Genomic DNA, 24,784 nt, shown 5'->3' with positions numbered 1-24,784 from the left:
AATGAACAAGACCTGTGGCCTGTACTACGAAGCGGGGTTACTGGCTTATCGGGGTAACTTGACAGATTTAAGGTACCACAGTTTAAATGGACTTAATATTCGCTCACTTACATTTTGCCCAGACTACCTTAAATCCAGCAAGTTACCCCGATAAGCCAGTAACCCCGCTTCGTAGTACAGGCCACAGGTGTACCAAAACATTAACACTAAGGTTAAGACTTGGATTTATTTCCTTTATTGCAGACCATATATGTGTGCAATGAGGATATCTTGCAAATCATTTTGTCCTTTAAATATAAATGGCATAGAAAAATAACCTTGTGTACAATACCCATAAAGCTGCAACATTCCATAAAATTTGCAATTTTTAACATAGAGTAATTGGTGTGCTACATTATATCACCCTGAAATTGTCAACCATTCCAAATCAGGTTGTGTTATTCACCTTGTAAATACCTACATTGAGAGCATATCATTATTTTTAGTAGTTGGAACATCTGATTGCCTGCTTTAGTGCAGCATTCATAAACAGCCAACGCTTATTAAGTCATAGTTTTAATAAATGTGTTGTATATTGAAATTATTGATAAGGAAAGGTTACTCTGGATGAAATCTAGGGGAAAATTTGTGTTCATAAGTTACTATTGCAAGTTTTCAACTAAGTTGAATGAAACCACTTTCAGGAGGTAAGAATTAAACCTGGTTGACCTAATTTTTAACATTTGATCACATTATTCTTTTTCACATTCTTCAATTTGTCCATTTGCTGTATTTGGGCCAATGAAGAGAAAAAAAAATACATATACCTTTTATTAGCATTTGAGAGAGAAAATCACAAGGCTTACAAAATAAATACAAAAACACACTGGATTCCATTTATCGCACGTCCTCCGTTCATGTGGAGCTGCCCCACTCAGACATTTTCAGCAGCTGCGATGTATTTCGCCAGAAAGTTCTTGACCTCAGAGATGTGCATGGTCTCCTTGATGGTGGTGTCCCGGCTCCTCAGCTGTACCAGTCCGCTCTCAAGGGTGCTGTCACTGATCACCACAGTGAACAGAACACCCATCTCATCGTACCTGCAGACACACGAACACGCTTTCAAAGATAGAGAACTGGAAGCAAATGCCAACAAACTGCACTGCTTAAAATCAACAGGAGGCAATTACTTGAGTTGCTCCGATGACGGCGACGTGCTCTCCAGGTGTCCTGGCCATGACGATATCCCACCATCCAGTAATTCTTGCAGCAAGCTCTCACAAACCTAGAGAAACAACAGCACTGGAATCAAAGGAACCAATCTGCTCAGGACAAAACTGAGCTGGTTGTATCTGTATTGGGTTTTTTTTAAACCATACTTATGTTCTGCAAGTGATTTTTATAGGAAAGATTCAGTGTTGCCTGGTGCATGTACTGAAGGTTCACAAAGAACCTACCCAACGAAGTTCCTCTTACCTGTCGCAGATCTGAAGTGGCTCCTTTACCCATGTTCACTGCCACTTTGACAGGGGTCAAACTGGGATGCAACTTCAACACCTAAAAAGAGTATATAAGCTTTAGTAAAAAGAGAAATTTTAACAACAATTGGAAATAAACATACAAGAGAACTATAGACAGCAATACAGAGCAAGACCTAAGAGGAGCAAAATAAAAGTTCTGCTTCAAAAGTTGTAAATGTTAGTGGTGAACTGAGATGTAGGCCTAATCATAGCAGTGATTAGCAGTTCTGAAGTGCTATCTTCATTTTGTATTTCAAGTGTGAATTAGTTTTTTGTTTGAGGTCTATTATTTATTCATTTGTACATTTTCTTACTATATTTAAGGATAAGGTAAAGATTCTTAATGAGCTCTCCACTGAAAAGTTGAGAAGTTCCATAACTGTATTGTTACTTTTGATTTCCTAATGGCTTGCACTTAAGTAGATGTCAGTATTGACCTTGTACAGACCATTGGCCAAATTAAATTATGGTGTTGGCATCAGCCCTAGAAAAACCGATACTGGTCAACCATTACAAATTTTTACTGTGTTCCAAGATGTTCCGTTTGTCTAAATCCTGAGAGACTCCAGGAAAAAATGAAAGAGAGAGACATCACCTTTCTCATATGCTGTCTTTGCCTATTGTCCACCTTCTTAACCTCCTGCAGAGAATTATGGAGGTAGGCCTGCACACCTCGGTCTATGTTTCCACTCACAGAAATCACATGAGGGACTACAGACCTCTTCCCATCTCTACACTGTGGAATACAAAGGTTGAGAGATGGGCATCTGGCATTACACTTTCACACAATTGATACTGAATGACTTGAGTATTACAGGCAATGCCATTCATCTGGATCTGAGGACATTAAAACCTTGTCCCCAACAGTAAAGATTAGATGATCGGAACTTTGGTACGATGGCTGGCAAGAGATTTAATTCGAGACATGTCTGCACACCCACTTACAAATATGCTTTATTACCTTGTAAATAGTTTGTATGGTTTGCAAACTACCCCAGTGCTTGCGATGTAACTAATTTTAGGTTAATAGTGGAATAATATAGACTTGCCGTAAGATTTCTTTGGTGAGCGTGAGAGTTAGAAAACGTGTCACGCCTGAGAGTTGGCGACCCTGGATGATAAATACTGAGCCAAGAGCAGGGGAGTTAGTTTGGGTGAGGGGAGCAGATGAATGAAGAAGGCAAACCTGCAGCTTGGCCTGACTGCCCATGTGAATCTGCAGCAGCTCCGTGTTCCCCAAGTTCCACAGCGTCTCCAAAGCTTCTGAACCCCAGGGGAACTGGTACAACACCTTAATACCCCTTTTCACATTTTCCCCCTCTTCCCCAACTGTGACATCACTGCAGCTGAAACTAGATGGGCCCAAAGCAAACTAGAGAGGTAAAAAAAAAAACAGACCATAGAGTAAGAGTTAAAGCTGAACATGAAAATCCAGCTATAGATTGAGCAGGCATGAATAATCTATGCCTGACCTGTATGTCACTTTGGACAAAAGCAGCTACTACATAAATAAGTGTATTCACCCAAGTCAAGTCTATTACAAAATTAGCAAATACCCAAATGCAAATCTAAATCAAATTCTAATGAGGAAATTAGAACTTAGGTTCTCATAAGAACATAAGAAATTTACAAACGAGAGGAGGCCATTCAGCCCATCAAGCTCGTTTGGGGGGAACTTAACTAATAGCTCAGAGTTGTTAAAATCTTATCTAACTCTGATTTAAAGGAACTCAGGGTTTTAGCTTCCACTACACTAGCAGGAAGACTATTCCATAATCCAACTACACGCTGTGTAAAGAAGCGCTTTCTCAAATTCATTTTAAAATGTTCTCCCGCTAATTTCCACTTATGGCCACGAGTTCTAGTATTTAAACTAATACTGAAGTTGCCATTTAGCTGAACAGCATCAATACCTGTTAGAATCTTATAGACCTGGATCATGTCCCCTGTTAGTCTCCTTTGCTTGAGGCTGAACAGATTCAGCTCAGCTAACCTCTCCTCATGTTCCATAAAGCTCCCTACCTTCCTCCACCACTGGAGACGCTGACGAGCCCAATAGTCCAGCCACTGGGATGAGGTGCGTGGTGAGCAGAACCAGACAAGGGAGGCCTGCATAACCTCAGATGGGCTGCTGGGGGAAAACACACAGGTCACTGCTAACGCTACCCACCACCGGCAATACCTCATGACCAGACTCCTTCAAATGTTCATACTTCATATGATGGAAATTTCATAGTTTAGCATGAAACGTTAGATGATGCATTTCTCACCAATCAAGCTCACCAGGTTGGTCCTCAGGCAGCTGGTAGCACAAGCCTGTCTCTGCCAGGCCAAAGGGTAACTTCCTGTTCACCAGTTCCAGAGAGGCAATGTACTGCTCCAGTGCACCTGGTGCACACAAGCACACGTTAAAGGACCAACGGTCATTTCACAACCCCAAATAAAACCATTCGAGAACCACATTAAAATTATTACCTTGCAGTAGACTGGTCCGCATGGACACACTGCCCTGCAGAAGTTTCTGTAAAGCATCTCCTTTTGACTTTCCAGTCATCTCCCCCTGGCGAAGAGCTTGGTGCAAAGCTTCAGTGTCTATGAGTTTCAGAGTTCTTTCTAGGGCAACAGATCCGCCCCTGAAGCCATGGAGAGTGTTGATACCAAAAACCTGCGGCCTGGTCGTAACCATTGAACTCCACCACTGATCCAATATGTTCTTCCTGAGCTCCATTCCCAAGGGTCCATAAACACAGCTGATGCCACGACGAATACGCTTGGGGGTGTGATGGTCGTGGGCTATGTAGTGACGATCGGAGCACAGTTTCATCACAGTGCCCATGTGATCGGTTTCATCAAAGGCAGCACCAGCGTTAGTGCAACCTCTACAATGCAATAACTCTAACCATACCGTCCGCTCCTTCCTAAGCAAAAGCTGCCTTCTCACACAAAATGTAACCATTTTTACTCAGGGACTCATTCAAAAGAAAAGAAAAAAAACAGGAACGAGAAAATTATCAAAACTCAAGCTGCATATATGGTTCACATCTTAATTATGTGAAATATTTCTTTCTCCACGGTAAAGCTCTGATCAATATACATATCGTTATAACGTATGAATGCATTTGTGTTCCTAGTCAGAGATAAAATTCTTAGGTCAGGAAAAGTTAAAATAAGTATTGCATTGACCTAAGATGTCCGTAATAATAATATTATTAATGTAAATGACTGAAACGACAGCCTTGATAAACAAACCCAGACAGACGGTTCAGCCCACAAACGCACATGATTCCGAAAGGAGCCCGAGACGTCAGCATCCTCCCCGACTTAAACCGGAACCAATTCGCCTAGCTCGCCGGCATAGATATACAGTCAGAACACAGACTCAACGTATTATCATATGATACAATTATATTGATCATTTCTGGAAATGGCTGACAAAAAAAACACCTTTAGGATGCAAAAGAGGAATCATTCATCGATCCTAGTTATGTAAAAAAAAAAAAAAAAACTGCGTTACCAGAGACGTTATTAATTCTGTACAAATCTGAAATTCATTTTCAAAGTAGTATACGTTTATATATATGTTCTGGGGTAATAATTCGCCACGCAGAAATCCCTTTTTCAGATTGGGAGCTGTTTGAATGTCGAACCGCGAACAGCGTCGGACCTTACCGGGGTCACTTCCGCTTTAAGGGCAAAGCGTGCGCGTGCAGCCGGCGGCGGATTGACCTTTCGCACGTGGTCTCCAACCAGAAGCATCGTTATAACGGGGTACCCAATCTTATCCGCAAAGGGCGGTTTTTGGGATAACTTGTAGGTCAGCTGTTCAAACCCAGGTGTGAGGATTCTTTCAGCCAATCAGTCCTCTAATTAGTAATCCAATTAGGGAGTTGCAGCGAAAACCCGCATACACACCGGCCCTTTGCGGATAAGATTGGGTACCCCTGTTATAGACTATATGACATTATTTTGTGGATTTGAAGCTGAATCCAAAATGTATTGTGTTCATTATATAACACGTTGCAATAATTTGAGTTATGTGCGACGACGTCTATTTATATTTACGTCTTATCGACTATATTTTATCCGCTTCTATCATGTTTTTAAATCACATGTGATTAGCGATGTTTTGCTGGATGCCTGTAACTGAGCATCAGCCATTACCTATTAATTGAATCACACAAACCATATCGTATTTTTTGTCTTTTATTCAACTTGACAAGCCATGCACTGCCTTCTTTAAAGAGTAACATAACTTATACACATTCAAATGATTTGCATTACCTACAAGAAAAAAAAGTTATGATTAACTCAGACACCAATGGGAACGGTTTCAAGTTCAGAGTCATTTCAACCCTGTTGTGGAAAAGAAATACAGTGAAATAACTGTACTTAAAATAATTTATCACTATAGGTCTAGTGCATTTTTACTGTGGAAAAGCTGGGGGCATAGGATATGGTACCATGGGTGGTGGCGGCTGCTGCGGGTTGTATGGAAACGGTGGGTGGCTTATGCCGTTCTGGGCCGGCCCCTGATTTCCTCCAAACTGCTGGTTCTGGAAGTTTGGATTACCAAACCCACCAGCAGAGGGTGCAGTACCAAAGTTGGACTGTCCATTATTAACATAACCATTTCCAAAACCACTGCTGCTGGTGGAGGTGGTGGTAGTAGTGTCATAACTACCTGCTCCATAGGTTCCATTCTGGATCTTTGTGCCAAAACTCCTGTCATTATCTTTATCCCTAAAGCCACCAAAATCTCGCCTGCCACCGGAATACCTATCACGGCGGTCATCCTTATAAGTACCTCGTCCCCCCCTTGAACGACCTGAAAAAGAAGAATAAAACATCACGAGAACGATTACACACTGCAACAAGCAATGGCTCAACTGTCCTGTATCAGAGTATTTAGCAAGTTGTGAATGGAAACCATTTATGATCTATAGACAGGGATTCATCATTAGGGCTTTTGCTGGTCAGCCAAGTCTGTTGAATTGCTAGGCCTTAAACTAAGGCATGCACAAAGAAACAAAACCTTCCCTAAAGCAAAACTCATATTTACAGATTAGCCAGTTACCATCAACAACAATTTACCTCCTCTGTCTTCTGCCATTTGGATGAGCTTAGGGTTGATAGCCTGATTGGCTTCACGAAGCACAGAGATGAGGTCGTTTGCCTGTTTCATGTTGCCAGGCGTAAAGAAGGTGTAGGCCGTGCCCGTTTTTTGACTACGGGCAGTTCTTCCAATGCGGTGGATATAGTCCTCAGAGGAGTTAGGGTAGTCATAATTGATGACAAATTTCACATCTTCCACATCTGTAAAGTGTTGCAGTGTGGCAAAAGGAGCGTACAAGGTTTTGCACACCACAACAGCCAGACCAAAAACACCACATTAGCAAGATCACAACGTAAAAGAAAAAAAAAAAACAGAAGAGACTCCGGGCTGCAAAGAATTTTGTTATTACAAATAAAACATTCCAAATCCATGGGAATACTACTGTGGGAAGAGAAAAACGATGCACACTCCATTTCCTTCAGCCAAGATCAAAAAAATTAAAACAAAAACATCCTAATGCATCCACCCTCCCTTCTAAAAACAAAAGACTGGTTTTAAAAATCTTACCACAAAGGAGTATGCATTCACTAGTCCTTTCCCAATGCAGCGAACTCCCCAATAATTGTCAAGTGACATCCAGGTGCTTCTACGCAGTAGGGCCACTAAGTGCACTGTTGTCTCCTCATGTGCCAATATACGATCTCTCATTGGGAAAGGCACTGAAGGTCCTTTCCTCTTAAACACTCATATGAAACTTGCTATAAAGGCCACACTGCATGTCTTGCCAAGACCATATAGACCAGCTCTAGTCTGGGGGGGACCCATAAGAAGAAAAGAAAAAAAAAAGAAAAAGAAAAAAAAAAGGTCCAAGCCAACCCCGAAACTACACAAAAAGCATCCCCCCACGTGATTCGTCTAGGCAAGATCTTCCCAGAAGCCAGTGTTCACTTGAGAAAAAGTCTCTCATTGGCAGGTCTCGACATGACTTAAAAACACAGGCGAGGGAGGAACCTGAATTTGGTAGAAGCTTCTACATTTCCCACTTCTTACTAGATGTCCCACCGTCACTAGATGTGCCAGTTCAATTTTGATACTGAGGTGTGTTGAAACTGCTCTCTCCATAGGAAGAATACAAGATTTCCCCCCTCTCTTTCTGTAAGCTATGCACCATTCAGCGACACCCATGCTTTGACAAGTTTGCAAGAGAGAAACATCCAATTCTCAAACTGACTTGCCATACATTGTTCTACAACAGGAATGCAAGGCAAGGTCACAAGCACAAAGCCATGTTTGAGTTGGAGCAGAGCTGGGTGAATGGCATCTCAGGTAAATCCATGGACAGAGAACAGATGGTATTAGAGCAAGGCTTAGCCACTCTGCCTTTTGAAGATTACTGGCACACAATGCTGAACTCAGCCTTTCACCTCTCTACCCGACTGGGTGGCAGCCAGTCGGTCACTTCCAATAGTCCTCCATCCCCCTCTCGAGGCCTGGGACTTGTCATGCCTAGGCCCTGCCACAAAGACTGCACCTTTAGGTGAGAAAAACTCAGAAAATGCACAGAAGTTAAAGAAAGCAATACACTTTCTTTAATGTAAAACATTTTAAGAAGTGGATCAGAAGGGAATCATAAAGGGTACTAACCTAAACCTCTGGAGGCTACATCTGTTGCAATGAGTATGGGTGCCTTCCCAAACTTGAATTCTGAAAAGAGGAAACCTTCAAGAGACTGCTAAACAAGTAAGCCATGTAAAATGTACAAATATCAATGCAATATACCATTCAGAACCCAGTCTCTCTCCTGTTGACTCTTATCTCCATGGATACCCATTGCTGGCCAACTGCAAAGAAAAAAAAAAAAGTTATGAAAAACCTCCAAACTTAAATGAAGTTCCAAAACAACAACACGAGATACCAACCCATCTCTTCTCATTCTCCTCGTTAGATCATCGCAACGTCTCTTCGTCTCAACAAAGATAATGGTCTTGTTTTCCTTTTCACTCATGATTTCTTCAAGCAGCCGAAGGAGCCTTATAGGAGAAATGAGCATGTCACTTCCAGGAACTTTGCAAACTTTAAGGCCAGTATTAAATTCTGCCTGTGTACTTATGTGGGCAGAGGGGTCTTAATGGTTAGAGAAGCGCACTTGTAATCGAAAGACCAGCAAGGCACCACTGAGGTACCCTGAGCAAGGTACCGCCCCTAAGCACAGCTCCCCAGGTGCTGAATTAGCTGCCCCCTGCTATGTCACGATGTCACATAAGGGTTAAACGTAGAGGATACATTTCGTTGTTGTGCACTGTGTGCTGTGTTGTATCACCAATGATCACCAAATTTGAAAATTCTAAATTCTTATACTGCTCACAACTTAGAAAAAAAACACCTATTTCACCACTGGATCTGGCAATGGTACAACTTACTTGTCGTCCTTCTCGCCATCGTTGCACACGTCCACAATCTGAAGGATGTTGTGGTTGGCACTCAGCTGCAGAGCCCCCACATTAATCTGCACATACTCCTTCAGGAAGTCCTCAGCCAACTGGCGTACCTCCTTGGGCCATGTGGCACTCCACATGAGCGTCTGCCTGTCAGGCTTTATATGAGAAAAGCTAATTAACACCACTCTTAATAAAGCTGCTAGTTCAAGGTACTAAAGGTACTGGAAACCCTTAAACATTACTTAAAAACCTACTCTGATCTGGTCCACGATTTTTCGGATCTGTGGCTCAAAGCCCATGTCAAGCATTCGGTCAGCTTCATCGAGGACCAGGTAAGTGCATCGGCGTAAATTTGTCTTCCCAGCTTCAAGGAAATCGATAAGCCTTCCAGGCGTTGCAATGCAGATCTCAACACCTGTAAAACAATGACCCAGGTTTACACTATCCAAGTGGCATCCTACTGCAGCTACAGGGCACTTGTACATAAAGTTGGGTAATTTAGGTCCAGAGAGTAAAAGTCCAGACCGGGATTTTGTTTCAACCAACCAGCTGAATACTCTGTGACTCTTTATGCTCAACTGGTTGGTTGAAACAAAATCCCGGTCTGGACTTTTACTCTCTGGACCTGAATTATCCACCTGTGCATACAGCAGTATAGGACATACCTCTTTCGAGGTCTCGGATCTGTGGTCCTTTGGGCGCTCCTCCATAAATGCAAGTGGACTTCAAGCGAGATGCTCGTCCGTACTCAGCAGCAACTTGCTGTACCTGCTGCGCCAGCTCACGGGTAGGGGCAAGCACCAAGCACTGGAAGATACGGGTGCAGTACATAAAGTGCCCATTTCAAGCAAAATTAGGGCATTTTTAGTAGGCCACTGTTAAATACTTACAATTGGGCCATCACCAGGCTCCAGGAATGGCTGGTGATTAATATGCACAATTGCTGGTAGGAGATACTGCAAAGATGTCAGAGAGAAAAGACGTCTCAGATGAATTTCGAACACATTTGTAAGACCAAAGCAGCTAGCACAGTAAAGGTAATGCTCATTTTTATACACAAAGACAGACTTAGTGGCACAATTACTTACCGAAAGTGTTTTTCCAGATCCAGTCTGTGCAATACCAACCATGTCCTTTCCACTCAAGGCCAAGGGCCAGCCCTGGGCTTGAATGGGGGTGGGTTCTGTAAAGTTTTGCTTGGTAATCACATCCATGACGTAATCTGGAGGGAAGGGGAGAGCATATGTTGTAGACAGTTGTGAAACTAGGGTGGCCCAATGACTTTACATGTATAAATACTAACTGGGAAAATTGGCCTCATGGAACTTCATTATGGGGTTCGGACAGTCTCTGCCCTTAACCGTAACTTCTTTGCTTCTCCTGTATTGCTCAACCTCTTGCTGTAAGGCAGAAACAGGTATCATTGGCACGCTCCTCCAGGCCGGAGCCAAGCCTTTGCACATGGGCAAAACAATGAAGCTTCTTTGACCAGGCAAAAGCCATTGTGCAGACCGGCACGAGCAAGGGCATCCATTGGAGCAACAGGACGACACTCACCGCTGTCCGCCGCGCGACGTCGGGATGCTCCTTATAAAAATTTTTCTCAAATTTTGGAAGCTCGTCCAGATTCCAGTGTTTCTTGCGTAGCCTTTCACCCGGGTTGCCAAACTTCCCCGGAGGGGGACCACAGCGGCTACCGCCAAAGCGAGGTGCACCTCCATAGCTGTGATAACAGGAGGGGACAAGGGACACCGGTTCATTTCCACGACTTATTACATAAGACCGTTATTCTTCCTAGCCTTTCAGTTAGGCGTAAACTGAGGGGGGTGATTAAGCAAAGTCACATACTTGACGCGCAGGCAAACATAGCAGATGGGAAGGTGTAAGGCACGGCTTCTCCGTACCGTATGTGGTGGTAATGTACAGTAACATGACATTATTATATGTCTGCGACTCGCAGACGGGGTCGGATTCCTCCAGTCCTGCGTCATATTTTAAGCCGCTGCCATTTTAATTCAGACCAGCGTAGGAACAAAGAAAAACCGGCCGGCATTTTGTATTCATTAAGGTATATCAGACACCCCGAGACAAGGAGCCAAATTGCCTAATTAAACACGTTAGCGGAATGGTGAGGAAAAGTATCTCGTTTCCGTTATGTGCATAAACAGTTTAAATAAAGATTCAGGTTTTCGTCCATTTTAAGAATCAATTTAATCATTATAAGATTTTTTTTTAGAAGTCACCCTGGTGGAACAGTTAAGCTAGATAAGGCTAAATGACGCATGGACAACTACACGTACCAAACCAATTCAAATAAATATATTCCAGGCACATACCTACAGATCACAAGCAACCGGCTTTTACATCACTCGGCAGCTATTATCTATCTAACAAACCAAATTCTCTCAATTTACCTTCTGTCTCGGCCTCGATCTCTGTCGGAAAATCCAGGCATGTCGTAAAATAAACCGACAATGAACTGTATAGCAAATGTCAACGGTCACAACTTTTTTATCTCTGCTGACAAAGGCGAGGAAAATGCCGGTTTCCTTTTCGGGAAAAGCTAGTTTATATTTCAGCAGAAAGCCTCACGAGACACCGGCAGGTGTATCCTTCCGCATGCGGACGGGACTACTTTCAGACGCCCAGAAAAGGGGCACTGCAAGTTCGCTGGTTTATGCGGCACCAAGTTGGCAGGAAGAATCCTCGCTTCTGCAGCATTGCCATCATGTAGGAGGCTTTACTTATTAAGAGACGTGCATGAATTTGTACTAAATAATATGCATTAATGGTGGTTTACTGTATGGTAAACTAATATGCTGATCTGAAACAGAAAAAACGAGTTTCTCTGTATAGATAAGTTAAAAAAATACTATAAATAGATCCTGGAAAACAGCCATTAAATATTGACCTAGGGAAGTCGTCAGTTCTTTGTCAAACTTTTGTGGTAAAACACGAACTTCATGAGGTATGTACAAAATACAGCTTTGGCATAAAGCGTTTGATGAAGAACGGCAGAATATCCTCCACAAAATAGCTCAGTATATAGCAGTCGTTGTGTCACTTGGTATAGCTAAATATTTGTTTTTGTAATATTTAGTATACGAGTTTTAGGTATGATCAGTCATGAATTAAAATGCTTTATTCTGCGAACAAATAAATAAACTGGCCCAACTAAAGGACAGCATGACAATTAGATATTCGATCGTGTGATTAGTCATGTAACGCAATGCAAAATAATAATAGTTTGACTTTTGCCAAAACTAAAAGAAAATAATGTGGCTCATACACTTATCCAGCAGCCAACGGAAGGTGCAACCTGAAGCTTCCGTGTAACAGGTTTACTGTTCTTGCTGTTGACAAAATAATGTATCTTAATTACTCCAGTAAAGTGTCTAATTGTAAAATCTGTAATCTATAAGATTATTTTTATTGAATATATACTACTCACCAAATAGACTAGATATGTAACTTTAGCGGTTGCACGGCAACACAATCTATCACCACGTATCATAAATATTTATTTTAATATTACTGTTAATTTCCAGTAAATCTTATGTAAAATGACCTATACTGAACTGCCATTGTCCCAAAACGTCGAGTCGAACTTCAGTCGTGTTTGTTTCATATCAATACATAATTCTGGTGCAAAAATAAACGACAGCCACGCGACAAACAAACATTTCATGTGTTTTCGTTCACTGTTCACTGTTTCGAAATATAATGCACTCTTTACAGCCCAGTCACAAGGGACTATTTTCTAAAAACACGGCGCATAATATCAATAGATGCGCCTTAGGCGCTTCCTCCACGGGCGCATGACGTCACCCATTTGAACCTGACAAGCATTTTGAACAACCGCTGGATAATCGCGAACGTCAAAGCTGGCATCAAGCGGACCTAGTGATAATCTGTGCGCGTGGCCATAAAACGCCTGCTTCACTTATTAGGTTCCTGACTGTTAGGTAAGAAAAACAAGAAAAACCACAGTAACTTCAGTTGCACGATTTCCGGGAAGACGGGGGAGGGGTCGTTCACGCAGCCAATCAGAAGCGACTTCCTGTTTAAACGTGCCAACTGGGGTCGGGAAGGACCCTGACGTCGACTCGCTATCCTGGGGCGAAGTACCGCTGCTCTCAGCGCTCAAACTGGCTAAGTTAGTGTTCTCGCTGGAGCCAGGTAAACACATTCATGGGAAGCCAAGAGGAGAGAGGTTAGTACCGTCATCGCTGAATTATGCGACGTCTGTAGAGCCGTATGCAGTCCATGGCTGTTGTTTATATGCTTTTGATGAATTGATAGCTGTATAACATCCAGGTTGCTTCACCTAAGTCAGTACTTCACCCCTAAAGAAATAAACTGAGCCGGTAGTCGGATCGGTTGGTTATGTTTACCACTTGATAGTTCTGGTCACTTGCTCCGTAGTTAACTACAGCCATGGTTGACTACCTACTTTTAGAAAGACGGCGCTAGTTAGATGCGTACAAGGTTGACGGTGATAGTTGTCTGCTTAGTTGAATTACACGGAATGCGGTTCATAGCGTCACCAGTAAACAAAGACACGCCGGGAGCCCCTGGGTGTTAATGGGTTTGCTGGCATCTGCTTTACGATTAACTCTCCGGGGTGCAAATAGTGTAACTTTGGGATTTTAGTCATTATGGGCATTCGCTTTAATCGCCGATTATATTGTCTATTGCTGTTTCCCGATTCCCATAAGGCTGCCTGGCCCCCAGTAACGTAACGGCATGTGTGTTGTGGTGCTGACACGGAGCGCGCAGGAGTTGCCCTTGAGCCTCTTGATAACGCCCTGGTCGATGCTGTGACAGGCTTGTTTTGCCCCGTGTTGCCGGGCCGGCCGTTACTAGAACGGCTACGACTCTGGCGCCTGTTTTCACGGCTGAGAGCGCCAACGGGGCGGCGCCGCCTGGCCGCGCACGGCGGGCTCGCTGTGAATGGAGGGAGCGCTGACTGCGGTCCGCTGGCGTCGTCGCTTATTTGCCCATGACTGACTAGACACGTTGTTGAAAGGAATAGGGAACTCCTTCCATTTTCGTCTGGCTGCACTGTTTGTAAAGAGCGATCAGCGGAAAAGGGAGCCGGGACAGGTATCGGATGCCCCACATGACTGATATGCTGGGGTCGATCGGATGCTGAGTGGCATCTCAGAAACTCTTATCTTGCACTTCTCCCTCTTCTATACCTGAACTCTATTAGCACAATGACATTTTATATTTACATTTCCTAACGGTAATGCATTTATTTCGCAGACTGGGTGGACGTGGCCAATGATCTTCTCAGCAAATGTCACATCAGCCTGAGGTTGGCGAAGGTGACGGACTGCGGCGCCAGTGTTTTTGTAGCCCTTTATCAAGCAATATTAGGGGAAAAGGTTCCAGGTAATTACACGCACGTTATTACTATATTTATCATATTTAAATACTTGCAGCTCGTTTCAAATACAGCTCGTTTTAAGATTCTAGTCATTGTTATAATTAATTTTAATTTATACTTGTCACAAGAATTTACACTGAACAGGAAACACGTGACCTTTCATTAAGATTTATTTTTTCCACGTTGTAATTATATAGTAAGGATTGTCAAGTGACCGTTTTTGGGTAACCTCTTCCCCTTCGGAATTCACCGTGCCTGTTGAAACACAGCTGCCCTCTTTAAGACGTGTGAGGGTGACTATTGTAAAACCCCATGAAAGTAGACCTAGCTGTTTTGTTAAATGGTTCCGTCTGCAGACTACATTGCTGCACCAAGGAGTCAGGAGGATGACGTTCACAACGTGCAGTCTGTGATTGACTCTCTGGCTTTGGACTACCTCCAGATAAGCTTGTCTCACATCACAGGTGAGTGGCCCGTTCCTCTGCTGGTGTCTGGGCTGTCGCACAAGAGCAGAGCTGGCAGTTTTCGTTTTACTGGGCGTTCAGACTCTGCTCGTCCACCAGACGCTGGTGTACAGAGATGCATGTCGGCGGAATGCGATGCCTTTAAGCCATCTGAAAAGGAAAGTGTAAAAGACCAGGATTCAGACTGATTTATCTTTTTAAAGGTGAAAATGTTGTGAGAGGGGACAAAGAATCCATCAAGAATCTGCTGGAAATTTTTGATGGCCTGCTGGAATATCTCACCGAGCAAGTAAGCGAAGAGGAATTAGCAGATGAAGGTACAGCCCGTCTGGTCATCTTGACGTATTGGTGTTTTCTGCAGCTTCTGCTTTAATTCGGCGTTGCCTTCTGGTGCCGTAACCCGTTGCGCGTTTCCTGCTGAGGCGCCATGTTTCTAAAAGCCAGGGCTTGCATGGATGACGGTTGCAAGATTTTCATTTGATGAAGTCATCCCAACACACAGTGAACACGGCATGTTTTTGCTGGCAGTTTGGTTACAAAGAGCACTGGCATGTGTGCTTGATAAGACAGGCAGTGTTAAATGTTTTCTTCAGTGAGATGGTTAAAATTTAAAAGTCCTTTTAATCTGCAGCTGTTTGTAGGGTTCAAAAACATTTTTTTCTGATTGTAGTATAACACAATTGGAAGAGAAAGTCAGACTTGGTTTTCATCAGAACAGGGGGAAATTATGCTGCGATATGTGTAAGGATGCCATGTGTGGATTTGTAGTGAAGTTTAAATACTTCCTATGTGGGCCAGATAAGCTTGTCTCACATCACAGGTGAGTGGCCCGTTCCTCTGCTGGTGTCTGGGCTGTCGCACAACCAGTTGCCTTGATGTCAGTAAATATCCCCATGAGTTGACAGTGTTCTAGAATAGTCTTCGAAATGGGAGAGTCGGTTTCGCTTTGGTGGCAGGGTTGATGGACCTTTGGTGTTCCCTTTAACTGGATTTTGCTGTTTGAGTTTGAGGCCAGTGGCAGTCCTGCTTTTCATCTTCCAGATCACCCTCCACCCCTGGCCATTCACATCCATGTGTGTGTTTTGTCTCTGGCCTCTCAGGCGTTCAGTAGTACCCCTTTCTCTCGGCCTCCAGGTGAGCTGCACCACACGGCCAGCAAGGTGGGGACATCCACCGAGCAGCAGCAGCTGGAGCGCCTGTCTCAGACGTCAAGCGTGCCGTACGTGTGACTGCTCTCTCGCCCTGCCTTTCTGTGACGAGCGACTGCAGTGATGACAGTGTGGGGTTAATTGTTGAGGACGTGTCCCCTCCCAGGGCATGGCTGACTGCTTTAGGGCGATGTGCTTGCCAGTATATAACAGGGATCATGAGGGCTGAGTTCCTTGTGGACATCACACATTTACCCATTGAATGGTCACAAGTTTGTGTAGAATTTTGTGCTGTGCGAATCAATACATTTCTGTTTTTGATACTGTTATTTACTTTAACTGCTTGGTGGATTGTCACTGTTTACCGAGAACGTTCCGCAGGAACCTTTAGGACAGTTTAAAAACAGCTGTCATATTTAGCAGCCCAAACTGGTTTTGCATCTTTCAGCCACCACTGTTCAATGTTTCTCCCGCATGACTTATTCATATGCTGGATACTGTAGCTGAGTCAACACAGTTTTGACTAATGGGACATGTTCCTGTATGTGCGTGTGTGTGTGTGTGTGTACACACACACACACACACACACACACACACACACACACACACACACACACACACACACACATACATATAGAGAGAGAGAGAGAGATATAGATATAGATATAGTTTCAAATGAAACCCTAAGAAAGAGCAGTGTGTTTCTGTGATCAGCGGTGCTGCTGCTCAGCCCATCGATGTGCCCCCTCTCCGATTTGCAGGTCTACCACCTATTCCAGCAAACACTCGGACAGCTCGGAGTCGACGGCCGAGCTCATCCGCCTGGGAGACTCTGCTCGCACTTTCATGGCCAGTCAGGAAGGTCGGTTGGTCTGGGATACCAGCGGCCTCATCGCCCGGTGATGTAGGCGCAGCTGTGGGGACGCCCCCTTTGTGTTGGGCCTGGTCTGACGGGGCAAGGCTCTCCTAGAGGACTTATCTTCCCCAGTGCTTTTCTCTCCCGTTTTGATGGATGTATGAGGATTTGTCTGTGAACAAGCACTCTGGAAAATTTATTGAAAACTTTTTTTAATCATACAAAGCTGTCTTCTCTTCAGAGATGTACATCACTCCATCTGTTATGTCAGCAGCAGAAGACACTTAAAGACGGTGTGTTCTTTTACAGAAAGGATCAATGGTGTCCATCATGCAGACATTTCCTGGTCCAGGCCGGAGGTGGAAGCACCTCAGGACAGAGTGCAAGGTGAGCTGGATTGGGATACAGTTGTTAATCAGTTTTTATGGCGATTAGAACGCAGGGGCCTCGTGTCACAGTCTAACCCCCGGTGCCCATCTTCTGGCAGAGCTGGCCGGTTTACCTGAAGGGCTGGTCTCCACAGGCCCCTCCTTTCCCGACTCCTCTCTACTGAAGGAGCCCCTGCATTCGGCCGTCGCCCTGCAGCCCCCTTACCAGACCACCCCTCGCCGACTGGATCGGCTGGCACACTCCGGTGCTCTGTCTCCAACCAGCATGCCCAGCCAGAGAGGGGCCGAGGTGGAGGACGAGGACCATCCCGCCGTCTCTGCTGTAAGTTCTTCATCACCCTCCTAATGCTATGCAGATTTTTTTGTTTGTTTGTTTGTTTTTTAACTTGCAAAATGTAGACAGAGCCGGTCGGTGTTTGATGAAGCGTTTAGCGGAACATTATGGGATGTCATGGCAATAGATACGGCTCTTGTTAGGTAAAGCCAAACTCCCAGTAAGAAGTCATAAACAAGTCCTTGAAAAATGCCACGCTGACGTTGACAGACGAGTTGCGGATTAAGGCAGTGTGCCTTCCCGCTACCCCGTGTCCTTCCCGCCACCCCGTGTCCTTCCCGCCACCCCGTGTCCTTCCCGCCACCCCGTGTCCTTCCCGCCCCCCGGTGTCCTTCCCGCTACCCCGTGTCCTTCCCGCTACCCCGTGTCCTTCCCGCCCACCCCGTGTCCTTCCCGCCACCCCGTGTCCTTCCCGCCCACCCCGTGTCCTTCCCGCCCACCCCGTGTCCTTCCCGCCCACCCCCGTGTCCTTCCCGCCCACCCCGTGTCCTTCCCGCCCACCCCGTGTCCTTCCCGCCCACCCCGTGTCCTTCCCGCCCACCCCGTGTCCTTCCCACTACCCCGTGTCCTTCCCGCGCGCTTTAATCCCATGACGTGATGCCCGTATCACCAGCCCGCAGTGAGTTTAAGACGTTTGGGAAAACAGCTGCCATATTGCCAGAGATTAGTAAAAAAGAAGAGCATAAAAGCAGAACGAGAACTGAAACGATTTTATTCCTCTTTCCCCCGCCTGATTTTGTTTTTTTACAGCAGTTTATTCAACGACGCATTACTTCTCAGGAAGGGTACAATGGAGCTGTCCTAGTGCCGAAATTTAAGTATAGTTATTAAAAGTAATTTCCCAGAAATCCAGGCCCTTTCAGTAAAAATCTTTATGCACGTTTTTTCCACTACTGGAGAGAGTTTCCCTATTACCTACTGTGTGTCCCCTAAGAGATGCAAGTACAGTGGGTTCTGTGTTGTAGTAAATTTGCTTTAATATTATGCCCTGAGTAAGTGCGCAGTAGTCACACGTTTCTGTGGGTGGTTATTTGCATATTCATTACAGTATATTTTTTCTTCATGCCTCTCTATGATGACTGCAGTATGTTTGCCTTTAAATAATTATGAGGGAATGATGTATAATGCAGAGTAAATTATTGCTCTGTTATACATCACCCTCCGTCTTCCTGGTGGCATTGTGTGTGTGTGTGTGTGTGTGTGTGTGTGTGTGTGTGTGTGTGTGTGTGTGTGTGTGTGTGTGTGTGTGTGTGTGTGTGTGTGTGTGTGTGTGTGTGTGTGTGTGTGTGTTACTCTGACCTTCCTGTGTCCTCCCCATGCCCACAGAAATGCCAGTCCCCCAGGTCCCAGCCTGACAGCCTTCCTGCTAATGGGATTCCCTCTCCCCGACTGTCCCCCGGTGAGTTTGTGCAGTGGCCCGTGGGGGTGACATCCTTTGGGAACAATGACAAAGATTCAATTCAGACCATAATTGGCGACATTCTTTGGTGTATTTCAGAAAAATGGTAATGCGATGAGGTCATCCTTTCAGAGGGTGCTGGCATCACCAGATGCTGTGTGCAGCTTCCTTTAATTTATTGCATGCAGTATTTTGCATTTGTCAGTGTGCCCTTGTGTATTTTATGTTTAATCTCTTACTGGTTTCTTGATGCAAACATGCAGAAAGATTATTTTAAAATGTACATTTTAAATGCATAAACATTAAGATTCTTTTATTATTCTTATTATTGTTGTTGTTTTATTTATGTTTAATAATTCACTCATTTGAAGTTGTCTTGATGTCTGACTGGATTTGATTGGCTCTCCAGATCGGAGCGAGGCCTCAATGTCCAGTCAGAGGAGAGGCAGCGCAGAGGTGGGCGAGGACCTGCCTGAGGTAAGACCCCTCCACCCTGGAAGTATTGCATTTTCATAGAAATGGATATAGAAATGATAGAAAACTAGAGCTTCAGAAAAAATGAGGACAGTCTGCGAGAATTAAATCGTATCTATCATAAACAGATGGGAGCTGTGTGTGGCTCAGCAAGCCAGGTCACTTTGGCCGTGACTGGAAGGTTGCTGGTTTGAATCCCATCCTCCGCAGAATAGTCACATGTCCGTTGGGCCTTTGAGCAAGTCCCTTAACCCCCTGAAATGCTCAAGGGGTGTCAGATAAATGGCTGCTGATTCATTCTGACCTTCACTCTCAGCTGTATGTCTGTCTGTGTATGTATGTCTCAAAGAAGAGCGTGATGGGATATGCAGCTATACTTCAGCAAATGGCAAACATAGCATCATTCATAAAGTGAGTTGGTAACCTTATATAGCACTTGTCCTGTCTTCTCCCAGGCCTCCAGGCTCGGGCCTAGGAGAGTACTGTTTCAGACCCAGCCTGCCGTCGTCCCAATGACGCTGGCTGATGTAACTGGAATGAGCGACAGCAAGGCGGGCACCAAGCCACGCCCCTTACCGCCGCGGCAGCATCCCAAGGGCCGTCCGCGCCGTACTCCCCTCAGGTGAGTGTGTCTCACCTGCCGTCCCGCCGAGTCCAGCCGCGAGTCGCGCTCACAGTGCCGGTCATTTGCAGCAAAGGGCCCACGGAGGTTCAGGAGGAGCTGGACGAGCCCCTGTCCCAGCGCACGCAGCGCAACCGCGAGGCGGAGCACGAGCTGCATCAGATGTCCGAGAAGCTGTCGCGGCGTCTGGAGGAGCTCGACTCGGTGAGTCTGCCACGTCACCCACGTCATTTGCTGCTGGAATGTGTCACCTGACCATGAACGGGGCGGCGCTCGGACGTCGAACTTTGGCCAATAAACGTTTAGCTGGTACCGATCCCATCTTCCGAATTCTGATGGTGAATGACCAGGTGAGGACACCGTGTGCAGGGAGTTAGGGTACATAACAGGTGGATTTCCCTGACGCCCAAACCGTCTGCCCAGAACGGCCTGCTTTTGTCTCCGCAGATGCTGAAGAGAGCCCTGGGGGAGTCTCTGGAGACTAGCGGCACCAGGGAGGAGGACAAGCAGTCCCATCACAGCGACAGCATCATGGAGTTCCGAGGGACCCAGAGGCACAGCGGTCAGGGTGACGTGCCGCTCATTATCCCCTGGGCTGCTTTTAGCTCCATTTCTCATATTAAACCAATTAAAACCTTATTATAACCTAGCAGAGTGGTCACTGTGTTCCTCCATCTTGCCCAAGCTGCCTTACAGACTTTCCTCTGTCTGCCCCATGTGGGACACTGCCTGTCTTTGGGTAAAACCTTGTACTCAGGCAAAATCAGGGGCCCCAGCTGGCAAACAAGTCACAATCATGTCAGCCTAGGACCCTGAGAGAAGTTAATCGCCCCCTGCTGATTTTCCATGTTTTGTATTTATTTTTGTAGTAATACCATATCCTGTCCAATCCCCTTCATGTCTACCTGCACGTTTTTCATGGTTCTGTGAATGATTCTGGCAGATTCAGGTAAATATTTGCATCTGTGTGAGTGTTTCTTGATCTCGTCTGTCTTCTCAATTTCACAGATACAGCACCCACCCCAAAGTCACCCCGCACACGCTCGCTCTCCCCGTCGCCCCCACCGATGCACCATTTCCTGGAGGCCCCGCTAGAGGGCACTCTTGCCAAAGACTTACAGCAGTACGGGTCTCAAGTACGACAGCCGGAGCCACAGAGCCAGCGGCTTGGCAAGGTGAGGGGAGGGGCTGTCCATTGTTCACGGGGTTCTGTGGGTGGCATTATGATGACGTCAGCAGAACAGCACATCCTTGTTGGAGTTTTTACCTTTGATAACGGTCGCAAGAATTTGGTGGGTCTCACCCTGTCCTCCATCACTACCAGGCAGTCACTGTCACACTTTGACAAGCAGGTCCAATGCTCCATAGGTACTGATCAGATCATTTTGCTGTAGGTGGTGGGAAATGCCAATGAAGAAGAGCGGAAGCAGTTTGAGGAGAGGAAGAGGGCGGATATCGAGGAGACCCGGGGACAGGCCCGGGAGGCGGTGAGGGGGACCCGGGGGGCGGTGAGGGGGACTGGGGGCAGCTTTAATTGGCTGGTTTCTGGGCACATTTCTGGCCCATTTTTATGGTGCAAACATTCCATAAGCTGACTGATTCCCAAAGTAATCAAACCTTACAGTAGGGAGAAGGGTCAACGTTACCATGTGCTCCCTGAAAAACAAACTCTCAACCCTTTGCCTTGCTGGCACAGTGCTGTACTTAAGCTTCCCTTAGACAGCTTTGACAGTTCCCATTTCCATCCTTTTGGTTTCTCTTTAGGCCCATGCTTAACGCTTGTTTTTAACCCGCCTTTCCTCCAGCAGGAGAGAGCATACCGGGAAGCCGTACTGGGAGAGGTGCCCCACCCCCGAAAACCATCGCGCACGTACAACCCCAAAGTGACTGCCCAGCACCGGACAGCCAGGGCGTGCCACTCGACCCATGGCAGAGGGAGAGCGCTTCCTCTGAAAGCTGCCCCCAGTAAGACCTTGTGTGCAGGGGGTAAAGTCAGGAGTATAATAATGAGGTGGATGAGTAACATTTAAGTACAGTGGTACCTTGGAACAGGAACTTTAATTTGTTCCATAAGGCTGGGAAAGTTGAGATTTGGTTGAGGTAAATGTAAATGAAATGAATCCATTTCATTCCCCCAAATGATTACCTATTTAAACCTATCTAACTAATGAAAGAACAATAACTAACTAGTGACAATAACTAATGAACAATCAATATAAAACACACATGAAATAGCACACATACAAAAGCAGTAAACATGAAATAAATGACAATTTATGAGAAATTTACCTGTGGCATACTGGAAGTATGAGAGGATCATTGTCTGGAAGGGGAGGTGCGTCTCGGTCCGTACGAGTTTTAGCAGCTCTGTTTTGTTTTGTCCTGTTGCGAGTTTTTGGTCGAGATGCGGCTAAATTTTTCTTGCTGACCCGAATTGTTAGTTGAACATGTCTCCACCCATACAAGTTTTAGCAGGAAAAGTCGAGTTCTAAGACTTTGGTCAAGGTACAAGTTGAAAAAAATTCATCCGAGTTGGTCGAGTTAAGAGGCGTTTGAGTTCCAAGGTTCTCTTGTCTCCATAAGATCATTATGCCAAATCGGTTACATTTCAGGGTCTCATGGCTTTTATTAAAGTGACTAGGAATTTGTTGAGAGAATAACTTAGGCAGCCAATCGGGATTGTACTTAGGTTGTGGATCAGGAATCGGATAACATCCATGAGTTCAGATCCCCGTTGCGTGACCACCACTGTTTTGGACAAAGCTGTCTGATGACATTTGGTCTTCAGTGGCCATGTCACATACGTGATGGATCTGCCCTGTGTGTATCAGTGAAGGTGAAGGACAATGACCTGCTGCCCATCCTGCTGGAGGAGCTTCCCCATCTACAGCTCTCCCCACACACCCTTACTCGCATGTGGAAGCAGCAGATGAAGCAGGTGGACCGACTGGCCCCCCAGCCGAACCATCGAAGTCGCAATAAACAAGCTAGCCAGGTGGGGGCGCCCTGCGTGCTGTGAAGAACATGTGGTCCTTCCGGTCTCTTCAGGCCTCTGTGACTGGCTCTGGCTGTCATATGTATGTCTGACTGGGCCCATGCTGTGCTCCTCTTGTAGATAGAGGAGGCGCAAAGGAGGCAAGACCTGTTGGTGGAGATCATCCGCAAAGAGCAGGAACACAACCAGCGGCTGGTGAGTGCCCAGGCCCGACGTCCTCTGTGCTCGGCTGCGCTCGCGCTCACCCATGTCCTCCCCGCCTGACTCCCACGGCACCAGCGCGACTTCAAGGAGCGCATCCAGCAGCAGAAGTCGGCCCAGAACAAGCTGCGGGAGCAGAGGCTGCAGGTGGCTCGTGCCAGGAAGTACCACAATGACCACCACGTGCAGTTCCGCGCCCGCCTGATGAGGGCCCGCTCGCGGGAGGAGAGGGTGAGTGCTGGCAGAGCTGCTGGGAAGGCTGGGCCAGCCGCCTTCAGCCCAGGATGATCGTCTGTGTGCCGTGGTCCATGCAGATGTTCAAGCAGATCTTGGAGGAGGGCCTAGAGCTACAGAAGGCGCAGCTGAGAGAACAGCGTGCTTACGCCAAGGAGCAGAGGCAGGAGCACCAGCGGCGGCACCGAGACGAGCTGGAGTCCATGGAGAACTATTACAAGGACCAGGTAGCTGGAGCTGAAGGCCATGCCAACATCTGCAGGGCTTCTTTAAAGTTTGTGGTTATTCCATGTCGAAATCCTGTTCCCGCTGCTATTCCAATTCCAGTTCTCACTGTTGGCTGAAACTCTCGCACAAGAACGACATGAGATCCAGGTGCGAAAGAAGGCCCAAGGAAAGGCAAGTATTGTCCCGCGCATATTTACCGCTGAACGTCCTGAGAATGCCCCTTTAGACGGGGGCTTTAGGGTGTGCCCCCCCCCCCCCCCCCCCCCCCCCCACCCCCCACCCCCACCACCAGCTCACGTACCGCGGTACCTGCAGGCTCTGCAGAAGATGAGGCGAGAGCTGCGAGCCAAGATGGAGCGCGAGATCGGCGAGCTACAGAAGATCATCATCCAGAACGACGACGACACCTTCTTCCGGGAGCTCGAGGTGGAGCGACTCCGCGAGCGGCTTCAGATGACCTCATTCCAGTACCGGACCGGCCATCGGACCTGAGGAGCTGGGGCCTGAATCCCGGCCCACTCACCCCTCTGCTGCTAGATGCCATGTGACAACACTTTTTATGGTTTTGGGACATTTTTTGTGTACAGTTTGCACTTTTCTGCAGTTTTTGATAACACTGTTAAGTGACCAGTAAGTGAACTTCTAACTCTATCCAAAAAAAATGGAAAAAAAAAAAAAAACTTTTCTGGATATAACTTCATACTTGGTTTTTACATCACTGTCATAAGTGACTGTTAAAATTGCAGAAAGCAAGATAGGTTTTTTTAATTATTTATTAAATTGAACTGCTCCATTGTGCTGTGCATTTTGATCAGCAGGGGGTGCTAATTTTCACTCCAGTAAGCATCCAGCCTGTCACTCAGTTGAAAGGATTTAAGGTTGTAATATTTATTTGGTCTGGATCCTTTGTGAATAAGGCTCGTTTTTACATGCTGCACTTTCGAACCTCATAAAAATTTAGTGACCACCACCCTCCAACTGCAATTTTCCTTATTTATAAAGACCTGAGACTTTCACTCCAACCTTAAGTAAATATTTGGAATAAGGACAAAGACACA

At 45.8% G+C, this 24,784-nt stretch overlaps 3 protein-coding genes across 10 annotated transcripts; 1 reads left to right on the top strand and 2 right to left on the bottom strand.

Annotated features, from left to right (window-relative positions):
- Positions 1 to 794: 794 nt before the first annotated feature.
- On the bottom strand, positions 795 to 5,563 carry polg2 (polymerase (DNA directed), gamma 2, accessory subunit). Of its 4 annotated transcripts, none has more exons than XM_023819403.2 (9): positions 5,169 to 5,563; positions 3,975 to 4,292; positions 3,770 to 3,887; positions 3,522 to 3,630; positions 2,686 to 2,871; positions 2,095 to 2,235; positions 1,456 to 1,536; positions 1,170 to 1,264; positions 795 to 1,079 (listed from the first exon to the last, which is right to left on the bottom strand). In XM_023819403.2, the coding sequence occupies exons 2-9, from the start codon at positions 4,225 to 4,227 to the stop codon at positions 914 to 916; spliced, it is 1,149 nt and encodes a 382-aa protein (XP_023675171.1). In that variant the 5' UTR covers positions 4,228 to 4,292; positions 5,169 to 5,563; the 3' UTR covers positions 795 to 913. The 4 variants fall into 4 exon arrangements, with proteins under 4 accessions (XP_023675171.1, XP_023675179.1, XP_023675153.1 ...); XM_023819411.2 differs by lacking the exon at positions 5,169 to 5,563 and adding an exon at positions 4,779 to 5,160; XM_023819385.2 differs by lacking the exon at positions 5,169 to 5,563 and having other exon boundaries at positions 3,975 to 5,161.
- A 126-nt stretch (positions 5,564 to 5,689) lies between these two features.
- Positions 5,690 to 11,621, bottom strand: LOC111848129 (probable ATP-dependent RNA helicase DDX5). The gene is made up of 13 exons (XM_023819907.2): positions 11,405 to 11,621; positions 10,548 to 10,713; positions 10,294 to 10,390; positions 10,079 to 10,212; positions 9,881 to 9,946; positions 9,656 to 9,797; positions 9,245 to 9,405; positions 8,973 to 9,145; positions 8,472 to 8,582; positions 8,332 to 8,393; positions 8,197 to 8,256; positions 6,591 to 6,812; positions 5,690 to 6,324 (listed from the first exon to the last, which is right to left on the bottom strand). The coding sequence occupies exons 1-13, from the start codon at positions 11,443 to 11,445 to the stop codon at positions 5,924 to 5,926; spliced, it is 1,836 nt and encodes a 611-aa protein (XP_023675675.1). The 5' UTR covers positions 11,446 to 11,621; the 3' UTR covers positions 5,690 to 5,923.
- An 876-nt stretch (positions 11,622 to 12,497) lies between these two features.
- Positions 12,498 to 24,696, top strand: LOC111848112 (centrosomal protein of 95 kDa). 5 transcript variants are annotated; one of them, XM_023819893.2, is made up of 22 exons: positions 12,498 to 13,203; positions 14,259 to 14,387; positions 14,739 to 14,846; positions 15,050 to 15,163; positions 15,981 to 16,065; positions 16,756 to 16,856; positions 17,160 to 17,237; positions 17,374 to 17,561; positions 18,900 to 18,972; positions 19,382 to 19,449; positions 19,902 to 20,068; positions 20,140 to 20,272; positions 20,516 to 20,636; positions 21,077 to 21,243; positions 21,463 to 21,555; positions 21,874 to 22,033; positions 22,900 to 23,063; positions 23,184 to 23,258; positions 23,343 to 23,495; positions 23,579 to 23,725; positions 23,826 to 23,897; positions 24,042 to 24,696. In XM_023819893.2, exons 1-22 carry the CDS (start codon positions 13,182 to 13,184, stop codon positions 24,216 to 24,218), a joined length of 2,595 nt encoding a protein of 864 aa, XP_023675661.2. In that variant the 5' UTR covers positions 12,498 to 13,181; the 3' UTR covers positions 24,219 to 24,696. The 5 variants fall into 5 exon arrangements, with proteins under 5 accessions (XP_023675661.2, XP_023675659.2, XP_023675646.2 ...); XM_023819891.2 differs by having other exon boundaries at positions 12,500 to 13,203; positions 17,338 to 17,561; positions 20,516 to 20,630; XM_023819878.2 differs by having other exon boundaries at positions 12,500 to 13,203; positions 17,338 to 17,561.
- The last annotated feature ends 88 nt before the right edge of the window (positions 24,697 to 24,784 follow it).

The sequence above is a fragment of the Paramormyrops kingsleyae genome, chromosome 5 (genome assembly GCF_048594095.1).
Source record: "Paramormyrops kingsleyae isolate MSU_618 chromosome 5, PKINGS_0.4, whole genome shotgun sequence".
Lineage (NCBI taxonomy): Eukaryota > Metazoa > Chordata > Actinopteri > Osteoglossiformes > Mormyridae > Paramormyrops > Paramormyrops kingsleyae.
This window is presented reverse-complemented; position numbering and strand designations above follow the sequence as displayed.